General features: G+C 40.3%; 2 protein-coding genes across 2 annotated transcripts in view; both read left to right on the plus strand.

Moving 5' to 3' along the window:
• Nucleotides 1–722: 722 nt before the first annotated feature.
• zgc:158296 (uncharacterized protein LOC791212 homolog) lies at nucleotides 723–4239 on the plus strand. Its single transcript, XM_040153877.1, has 3 exons — nucleotides 723–950; nucleotides 2024–2211; nucleotides 3981–4239. Exons 1-3 carry the CDS (start codon nucleotides 723–725, stop codon nucleotides 4162–4164), a joined length of 600 nt encoding a protein of 199 aa, XP_040009811.1. The 3' UTR covers nucleotides 4165–4239.
• A 713-nt stretch (nucleotides 4240–4952) lies between these two features.
• Nucleotides 4953–10593, plus strand: part of fam50a (family with sequence similarity 50 member A) — a 12613-nt gene continuing 6972 nt past the window's right edge. Inside the window, exons 1-5 of the mRNA XM_040153898.1 lie at nucleotides 4953–5233; nucleotides 5546–5630; nucleotides 5953–6052; nucleotides 9145–9269; nucleotides 9820–9918. Coding sequence (XP_040009832.1) covers nucleotides 5123–5233; nucleotides 5546–5630; nucleotides 5953–6052; nucleotides 9145–9269; nucleotides 9820–9918 — 520 coding nt within the window. The 5' untranslated portion in view covers nucleotides 4953–5122. The remainder of the gene's footprint in view (nucleotides 5234–5545; nucleotides 5631–5952; nucleotides 6053–9144; nucleotides 9270–9819; nucleotides 9919–10593) is intronic.

Raw genomic sequence — 10593 nt, forward strand, 5'->3', positions numbered from 1 at the left:
ACATTGTGATTAAGAGGCTGAACTGATCTCACTGACATATTAGATTAGTGCTCTCTGCAGGGCTCCCCTGCCCCATCTCTCTGGCACCGATACAGGATTAAGATAGCACTTTAAGCAAGGTAAGTCAGACATGATTCATCATTTCTGCTGTTGCTGTCCCAGTTGGGGATCTGCTTTGATGATTTCTCAACCAGAATATGAGTTACAATTAAGTCTTTTTTATCAACTGCTGAGACTTTTACCAGTACTTTATTTTACTCAAACCTCCAAGGCAGGAGTGCATCCAGCAAATGTGTTCGAATCTTGATTTTTTTTTTTTTCTCCAATTCCGCAAAACTAACAAGGAGATTATTAATTGCTCTATTCCCTGTAGAAAATCCATTATAATTGCACTGGCACAGAATGACTTTCCTGTATGTGTTTCATTTTTGACATGTCATTTTCAAATCACCAGCTGCTATTTACAGATTATGGTATGGCTTCTTTTTTGGGGGCTAAAGAACAGGTGGTAGAGCCAGTTCTCGGCTCGCTGTTACATTCTACATGCCTGCAAACTGCAGCAGGAGTGTATATTATGTGTGTGTGTGTGTGTGTGCATTGGTTTTACAGTATAAACTTTAAAGTTGAAAGCAAGGTAAAATGCAGGTATCCCAATTTATTTGACTATGTTTATCTATCTACATGCATGTGAAAACAAGCATGTGCTTCCACCCGCAGTGAGGATGATGATGGTAAGCGACGACTGTCTTGTGGAGTGTAAGATCGATGATGACAGCGATGAAGAGGATGGAGGAGGAGAAGAGATGAACACTCCTCCTCCTCCTCCAGAGTTTGCATCCAAAGCCCCAACTCTGGCACCCAAACTTCCGACCCTCCCCGTGGCCCCGGCTACGCCCACACCTACCCATCCTGTCAACAGGGACCCTTATGGCATCAACAAGCACCTACAGGTCTACATTGTCTGTCAAGGCAGTGATATTGTGCTCTGAAAATCAGTTCGCTGTTACCAAAAGCATCGTCGGCTCTGAGGTCAATAGTTTATACTTTTCCTTTACTAAAGATGATAAATATGTTGAACTTAGCCTTCCATTGACTTTTCACTACCTCCATCAGCTGTCATTGAGAGAAAATGCTCTATTTGCACTCTTTTTAAAAGAATTCCCTCATTCTGTCCCTCCCTAGTCTGGGAGGTGCTGAGGATAACATACAGTATGGCTTGCTACTCTTGCTGGATTAAGTAAATGAAGTACATTTACTCGAGTACTATGTTGAGGTACTCGTACTTTACTAAACTACATTTATCTGATAGATATCTGTAGTTACTATTTACTTTTTATATTAAGATTTTATATTAAAAACATATGATAAGCTTATAAAATAAAAATCAAAGTCCCTTACGAGAAGGAAATGTCTCCTTTAGGCTACTTAGCATGTTTCAGATGTCTATTAGTTGTTTGCAGTTCCACCAAAGGGTGTTTTCCCCTCTAAACCTCTCAGCTGGTTTCATTCAAATAACTGTCTGAGGCTGAAAAAGGTAAGATCATCCAATATTTCTTAAAAAGCAAAGATTACAGAAAAAAAAAACTCCAAAATAACCATAAGTTGTCTTGATAAAATTTTCTCCAGCTTAATGATAACATGGCAGCGGTCCTTCATTCCTGCAAATTTCACTAGTCGTGTGGTCAATTTTCTTGGGCCTCCCAAATCAAACATATACAAGAGGTCTGGATAACATGTTTGATTCTGCTCTAAAAGTTGACATAAATTCTGACATTAATAGTAGTTTTTTCCACATTAGATGAATGAGTAAAAAAAAAAATCTTTATTTTGGCGTCAGTCTTATATGCTTTTATCTCTTCCCGTCTTGAGTACCGTAATTGTCTTTATGTGAGAGTCAATCAATAAACTCTGTCTCACCTGAAGCTGTAAACACCTCAGTCAGCACTTGTTTTTGACATTTGCGCTATAAATAAACCAATTTGACTTGACTTGTCCAACTCACTGTCTTGTTTCCTGTGTGTAGGTGGAGGTAAGTGACGTGCTGGCAGAACCTGCTACACCCCGTAGCATGGACGGAGTGTGGCTTTACAGTGTCACTGGGTTTGAGAGGTCTCGTGTCTGGACGTACCGCTGCCTTACCTCGCTGCTTGCCGTGCCCTTCGCTCTCCTCTGTGGCATTTTCCTGGCCATTCTTGCTTGTCTACACGTCTGGTACGCTGGTGCAAACTTTAAACTTTCGTCCCGGGGACAGTCATATGCTCACTCACTCACCAAATTACCACAGAAGATACACTATGATACCACAGCTGCTCTAAACTTATGGTTCCCTTGTGACCCCTTAAAATTAAGCAATGTCCACTTGCAACCCATCATCAAAGGTTATGTCTATAGGTTATAGTAAGGCTGCAATCAACGATTATTTTCACGATCGATTAATCTGCCCAATATTATGCTGATTAATCTTTCAGGCAATAAAATGGCATAAATTTGGACTAGTAGGACTCTAGTTTCCTAGAGTGATTTCTTGCTGGACTTAGGAAACTCTTGTGATTATGAAGAGTGGATCCATACTGGATGATTTGTATCGATTGCATAGCTCTCTGCAGGTGGAAACGTTGTCTGGCTATGCCCTCAACAGAGATGCCACCACAGGTCTGTAACTGAAACACCTGCTGTGACGTCATTGATCAGAGCAGCATCCATCAAGCACCACCTGTTCTTGCCTGTAGAGGAGAATAGATCCAGTACAGAGGCGGTGTTCAGATACATTCAGTTGCTCTCTTGAACTCCGTAGGTGACAAATGCAAGGTATACAGTATATTCCAAGGTAAAATTTAGCTTGTTGGTAAACCTACCAGCTAACATTTCACCGTGGAAATATTCTAGCCAATAATAGTCTTAATTTACTCTGCAGAAAAAGGCACAGTCGGGCTATTTTTGGAATGCTGGGCAGCTTTTCCCTTCAAAAATGTGTTAATTATAACAGTGTTTAATAATGTGTCTGAATATACCTGTTTGTACAAAAGTGAAATGCGTTTTTTTCACTTTTTTTGCAAAGATTTACATGTGAGGATCAATACCACTCTCATTTCTGCATAGTAAACATGACACTACAGCCAAGGGGAATTAGCTTATCTTAGCAGAAAGACTGGCTCCGTTTAAGGGTAACAAAATCTGCCAACAAGATCAAACTGTTCCTTTAAGTCATTCTTTGATTCCGTTTGAGTGCATTGTTCCTCAAATTCTGCTGTACACACTGGTCTCCCGAACAGTACTTCACCACTGATAGTTACACAGCTTTCCTGTCAGATTTCAGGGTACACCCCCCCCCCCTCAAAAACCTTAATAAAGCAGTTCCTTTGATCTCATCTGACTGATCAGGGGCACCCAACTGCTTTTTGCTGATAAAATCAGATGAGACCAAAGAAAAATCATCTTTTCTGTCTACATGACAGGAGAATAACTAACAGATCAGTAGACGGGATGGGATATGACAGATTTGGCTAAATTAATTTGACTCCAAGCAACAACTTGTTTTTTGTAGGGAATACTAATATCATTAGATATCCATGCCTCTCGCTGTTCAGTACTCTCACAAGTAATATTACCCAATAAAGGGTGGATTAGACATGCGGAACAGGCCAAGCCTGTTATCATGTTTTGGTGTCATTGGTGACCATGCTTATGTCTGCGTCAGAGTCACTGGCACGCTTACCTCGCTCAGCGACTTGTGATCTAAAAAAGGTGGAGCATTGCTCGGCAAGGGATCACACACACTCAACTCTAACTTCAGAAACAGCACACTAGAGAACTTCCTACTCCCCAACTGACCTTAGGTGACATGGGCTTCTCTATAATTTACGTTCTTAACAATTTACGAATTGTTAACAATTTACAAAATTGCAAAATGTCTGTATGTCCTGACAGAGAGACAGAGTTTGACACAGTTCATTTGAATCTCTCTCTCTCTGGCTCCCTAGGTTTGTGGTGCCATGCATACAGCTAGGCAACACCTTCCTGCCATGCCTGCGGTCCTTGTGTCTGTGTGTGGTGAACGTTTTCATCACTCCCTTTTGCACGTCTCTCGCACTCTGCTGCAGTCAAATTGCCATTTCACTGTCGAACGAGGACTGGCATCAAATGAGGGACAAAGAGGCGGTGTGAGTGTGAGGCATAGCAAGTGATATCGAATAAGTGAGTGACTGAGTGAGTGGGAGAGAGAGAGAGTGAGAATTTCGTTTAAATTTGCATCCGTCTTTTTTAGATTTTTAATTGGCTCAGTTCTGCAACCTGGTAATTAATGCTATTTGATATGTTTCCTACATGTAAAGGCTATAAAATATATTATATTATATTATATTATATTACTACTGCCTCTCATTTTACGTTAAATTTAGGTTTAATTTTGAGATAACTGTATCAAGCTATCAATAAAACTGATTGAAATTCCCGGAGCATTTGTGTTTTGTTTTACCAAACAGACTATGTGAATGGAGTCTAGGACAAAGTCTAATCAGTCAATCAATCAATAAATGCTGGGGCTGAAAGTTTTAGTTATTTAGCAGAAAATGAATTTGAACGTTTGCTGTTTTGAGGTTTGAGGTTTTTTCTACTTCTCTGTGACTGGTTTCTCTTTTAACTGTTTTCTAACATTTTAAGGACCAATAATTGTAAAAAAAAAAAAAAAAAAAAAAAAAAGAATTGATTAATTAATTAATTAATCAATATTTAATGAGGAAAATCATAGTTATTCGCAAACCTGTTAAATTCTATGGCTTTCCGTCTGTTGCATATTGCATTTTAATGCTTTGAGTGAATTAAATATACCAATTTTCACCTCAATTTTACATCAGTAAACTTAATATATGTCGGTCTTTGTTCTGTCGTTTTTGTGGGGAGTTATACTTCCGTGGTTTCGTGAGGTACGTGAAGGCATCATACATACAGCCCATCTTAACTACCCAGCATGCACTTCGTCGACGCCATTTTTCTTGTTTTGACGTGCTGCGAGGTCTACCTTCAAAGATCTGGACAAATCTATTTTAGCAAATAGCAACTTCTCTGTTTGTTATTTGTGTCTTAAAATTTCCTCGTAGCGAGTGTCGAAAAAAAGGAAAGCATCATGGCGCAGTACAAAGGAGCTGCCAGCGAGGCCGGCAGAGCCATGCAGCTGATGAAAAAACGAGAAAAGGAGAGAGAACAGCTTGAGCAGCTGAAGCAGAAGATTGCAGAGGTTTGTAACTTTTTAACCGGAATTGTACCGCGTTTTATCAGTCACACGGTATTACTGCGAGCTAATTTAGACCGCTGTTGCTCGTCATATATCATTAACCATTAATAATACGCAGAGCCCCGAGGGCCAGCCACCTGCAGGGTCAGTGAAGGGGTCACCAGATAGCAGCAGAGTGTTAAGCAGTGAAATAAAGCACACATCCTTGATACTACAGCACAGTCCCCTGTAGGCACCCTGTCACTCACAAAGCCTTAAAGAAATGGCAAAATCAGCTGTATGCCTGCTCTCTGCTGTGTCTCTGTTTTCCCACAGGACAACATGGTCAAGTCCAACATTGATAAGAAATTCTCGGCTCACTATGATGCTGTAGAGGCAGAGCTGAAGTCCAGCACAGTGGGTGAGTAACTGTTGTTGCACGTGAACTGTCCCGTAACGCTAGGACCTGTCATTTTTAGGTAATGAAGAAACACCTGGACTGACTCGGAATGTGACCCAGATCATTTGATAAAGGATGTGGTTTTGTCAGAACGAGGGGAGGGTTTCTGCTGAACTGACAGCTGGAATGTTGACACATTACACATCTGCACCCAAAAAGTGAAAAAAAAAAGAAAACACATGTCTGCTCTGCTGTATAGTGTTTTGTTTTTGATAACAGTATTGACTCATATATCCATGTGAATCTTGTTTGACCAGTTTCTTGCGTTTTATGTTCTGATCAGGTCTGGTGACTCTGAATGATATGAAGGCCAAGCAGGAGGCGCTGGTGAAGGAGAGGGAGAAGCAGCTGGCCAAGAAGGAGCAGTCCAAGGAACTCCAGCTGTGAGCTACTCCTGCTCGCTTTCACACAGTAGTTTTTGGTTGTTAATGTTAGGCACATGAGAGTGGCAGAACTGCTCAGCGGTTTGGATCAGGTCCCGCACGCTTCTCATGCGATAAATCCACAGGAAGCAGTACATTTAATTTTACACGTCTGGGAGCGGAGACCAAACTATCCGTTGCTGCTCCTGGCAATGCAGAATTCATCAGACCGAAAAGTCGTCACAAAAAGAAAAAATTCAACCACAAGTCCTGCATATTATCTCTTAAAGAGATGCGTGTTATGGCTTAAGTATGTGAGCAGGGCTGTCTTCTTGGTTTTCATGGTTTGGACAAGGCCCCTTTAAGGGGAGCCTTAATGCTACAATATACAGCAATATTTTTAGACCAGTGGTTCCCAATCTGGGTCGGTACCCGTAAGGGGTCCCAGGATATATCTGAGGGGTCATCAGATACTTATATTTAAAAAATAGATTTATTGTTATTTGTTTTTTGGAGTTTTCTCAAATTTTTGCTTTTTTTTGGTCCCTGGTCTTTAGTCCTCTAAAATTCATTCAATATTCTGAATGGTCAATACACAGAAGGTTAATGAGCAACTGTTTTGATAATAAATTAAACATTTCAGTTTAGCCTTTTCGTTTCAAGCAAAAAGGCTAAACCTTTGCTGTTTCCAAACTGGTGGTTTGTCATGAAAGGCTTTTTTTTTTTTTTAATTAAAAAATATATATATTTTTTTAAAACTATATATTGCCTCTTTTAGTGACCAGAAAATGAATCGATAAATCAAACTGATAACTGATAATGAAAATAATTGTTAGTTGGAGCCCTACTCGCAACCATATTCTTACTAAGCAGGGATTCAGAAACAGCCCTTTGTTAAAACAGCGGGGGCTGCTCAGGTGTGGTCCAGTCTGAATAACAAATTAATGAGTCTGAAGGCTCATCAGTTGCCAAAACACTGCAGTGTTTTGTAATGCTCATAGACAGGATTTTATAACTCTGGAAAATGATCATTGTGGCAAGTAGTTTATTGTTCTTTGCAATAATTGCAACGTGTAAAGAGGAGAAATACGAAGTAATCAACCAGGAATGCCTGATTGGCCGTACATCCTACGCCAGTGCAGCGCCTTGCCAGATGACATCACTTTGCGTTGCAGCAAAAGCTGCGTTGTTGTGCTTTACCCTCCTACGTTGGCACTCGCACAGTAAAAAAAAACAATCAAGAGGGCTTTTCCACCGGGCTGCCCCTGGTCTGAATGTGGCCTAAGACAAAATGAACAAACTACAAATCTTTCTGCTGACAATTCTGCAGGTTCGATACGAATCAAGTTTACACTGGTACGTACTGCCTCCAGGAAATAGCCATATGCTGCACTCCAAAGCCCAACACTTACAAAAGCTCTGGCCTGCTGCTTTTATACTGCATGTTACCTAACTAACAGCAAGCCATATCAGTGAAGACATTAAAACCTTAAATAGTGTTAAAAGCTCACTTGGGTACTGAATGGCAACGTTTAGGTTGCTTAAGCAGTGCAGTAGGTGAGTAGGTGGCTGCTGAGAATGTTCAGTGCTACAAACCCATATACTCGACTCGACATGGCCGCTGCTGGTATCAGCTCTCGTAAGGACCTGCTGCCCTCGAGACTTCCCATAAATGCTGAACTTTCAACGAGAAATGCCAAAGAGAACACCTGGGAGCTTCGGCGCTCGCCAGATTCATTCATGTACCAGAGTCAGACAGCAGACTCAGTGCTTGTTACCCCTGTTAGCTTGTTAGCCTGCAGACATTGGAGACACTCACTGCAGTTTGGTTAAGTTACAAAACCTTTAGTGCCCGTTAGTGTTAATAATTGTTTTTCATTTTGATTTTCAATATTTTTTTTATCTCCAGGTAAATTTCTTATTTCTGTTACTGTCATATTACAACATACATACAAGTTGGAAGACAATTATCACAGTAAATTAAGCAAAAAACTTGTTAATTTCATAAGTTATCAGCTTTATGTAGCCTACAGCTTCATATTTTGGAAGGATAATGAAACTTATTGTTTTACTTAAATTCAATACTCACATACCATGTTAGTGTATCCTGCTTTTATTGTGTCCTGAAAGGTGCAGAACACTCAGCGTACTGGAAAACTCCAAATACTTGATACATTTAGGTCCGCACCCAGTATATACTGAGGTCAAATAACACTCAAACCTCCTGGCACTACCTGAGACCATAATCTGTGTATTCATTTTAAGAGATCACAAGTCAAAAAAGTTGAGAAGCACTGTTTTAGACAGTTTTGTGATTCCGACCTTGTGTCAGCTGTTTGTGTTTGGCCCTTCCCTGTTCCAACATGACAATGACACTGTGCACAAAGCCAGGCCCATAAAGAAATGGTTCTCTGAGTTTGGTGTGGAGGAACTTTACTGGTCTGCACAGAGCCCTGACCTCAACCCCGTCAGATGTGATTTTCTTCTTGGAAGATCCTTTCAGGAATAAAATCACATCTGAACAAGACTGGTTTCACAGCCCACCTGGATGAACTGGAAAAGCCAACTGTGATTCAGGCCTTAACGCCCAGCAATCAGTGCCCAGCCTCACTAATGCACTTCCCTTTAGCTGGGTTTGTTGTTGAAAGAAGCTTTTCTAAGAATGTAACTGGCAGTGATATGAAAAAATGCAAACGAAAAATCCAAATGGGAAGCTATGAAGCTAATCCACTGTAGAAGGAGCAGGTTTGATGAGTGTTCTTGTGCCTTTGGAAGCAATCATACCCACGCTTACGAGAAACAAGCTTTGGCTTAAGGGGCTTGTACTTCTAAAGGAATCTTGCCAGGAAGCTCCAAACAAATTAAACAATTCATGAAAACTCTGGTTGGCCACAACAAGCATATCACAGCCAGGAGCACAGAGGCAGCTTATCACCAGGTGTTAACAGTAAAACCAAAGTCTTGTTTTGCAGGCTACTACTTGAACTTGGCTGCTAATAATACAGCTGCAGCTGTGTAAGACTAAGTTTTCTTCTTTGAGTTCTGCAAAGAAAACATACTGTTTATTGAAAGGACATTATGGCAGTTCATTATATATGTTTTTCTCTTTACAGCAAACTAGAGAAGCAAAAAGAGAAGAAGAGAAAGGAGGAACAGAAGAGGAAAATAGCCAGTTTATCCTTTAATCCTGAAGACGAAGAAGACGAAGAAGAGGAAAATGAAGAAGAAGAGCCGGATTGTGAGTGATGTTAGGGATATTAAAGCACATACTGAACGGGAAACACAGTACTGAGAATCAGTTTCAGCTGTATACTGTACCTCCTTGGTTGTTATTCATTTGATCTGTGTTTTGTGCTACTGCTTTGGTCCAACTGTTAAATTGTAAACTGTACAGTATACTGTATAGGTTTTGTCGTGGCTTTTCTGACTCCATATGAGTATTATAAAGCACCACTTCTATCTTAAAGGAATAGTTTGACATTTTGGGAAATATGTTTATTATTCTGCAAACAAAGTTGGAGGAGAAGGTTGATACCACTTTGATGTCTGTATGCTAAATATGAAGCTGCAGCCAGCAGCTGATTAACTTAGTATAAAGACTGGAAGCAAAGGCAGACAGCTAGCAACGGGTGCCTGGAGACTCCCTAAAGTCACAGGCCTCGTCATAACCCACTGCTAAATCCCAACTTGTGGTTTTTACAATTCGGTTTTTGTAGAGATTAAGCAAACAAGGTATAATGTGTTGAATAGACAGTTTGTCTAATAGATGTATGATTTCTTTCTCATAGATGTTCCAGTTAAGAAGAAACTAGGGAAAAATCCCGATGTGGACACAAGTTTCCTTCCTGATCGAGACAGAGAGGTGAGGTTAATGGGAAGGACACTTGGTTTTTTTTGTTGTTTTTTTCAGAGGTAAAAATCCTACTTGGTTCTACTTCTTTAATGTGTGATGACATAAGATTGTTGCAATTCTGGGAGTAATATATGCTTTTCAAGTTGCTCCATAGATGTGTTTTGCTGTGTCTCATTTCATTGTAAATCAAAATTTAAAGACTTTTAGTCTTAAAAAGACTTTTTACTTAAAGCTCTGTTTTACCTGGCAAGCCGCAGAAAAACGCACAAATCAAGCCATAATTAGGCTAAATAGCAAATACCAGATATATATAAACTAGATATGCTTTCACAATTGTCCCTGCTACTCCATATTTGCATTCTGCCCGTAGTATGAAATAGTGACGGAAACGCGGCTCATTAATACCACATGTTAACCCAGCAGTCATTTCCAAGCCATTTCCAAGATGCTCTACTGCACTGCTAAATTCCTGATTTTATATCCACGATGTCGTCTGACAAAATCACCGTACACCTAAGTTAAAGACAACGGCTCTGCTATGATTTCAGCTATATTTACTTGTAAAATGATCATTCAGAGAGAATGTTAGAAGCTCATTCCCGTCTGTGTCAGCTGCCGTGCGGTCAATTGAATGAGACGCCTAGAGAGGTGTACCTGTGGAGGTAAAGCCCAACCTCGTGTTCACCGGGCAATACTGGCGACTCTCTTC

Source organism: Xiphias gladius, chromosome 18 (assembly GCF_016859285.1).
Source record: "Xiphias gladius isolate SHS-SW01 ecotype Sanya breed wild chromosome 18, ASM1685928v1, whole genome shotgun sequence".
NCBI classification, from domain to species: domain Eukaryota; kingdom Metazoa; phylum Chordata; class Actinopteri; order Istiophoriformes; family Xiphiidae; genus Xiphias; species Xiphias gladius.

Excerpts from the sequence above, each read along its gene's own strand:
- zgc:158296 (XM_040153877.1), top strand. The coding sequence starts at position 723 with ATGATGATGGTAAGCGACGACTGTCTTGTGGAGTGTAAGATCGATGAT. Across the intron at positions 951-2,023 it reads GCATCAACAAGCACCTACAG|GTGGAGGTAAGTGACGTGCT; the intron begins GTCTACATTGTC and ends TCCTGTGTGTAG. Across the intron at positions 2,212-3,980 it reads CTTGCTTGTCTACACGTCTG|GTTTGTGGTGCCATGCATAC; the intron begins GTACGCTGGTGC and ends CTGGCTCCCTAG.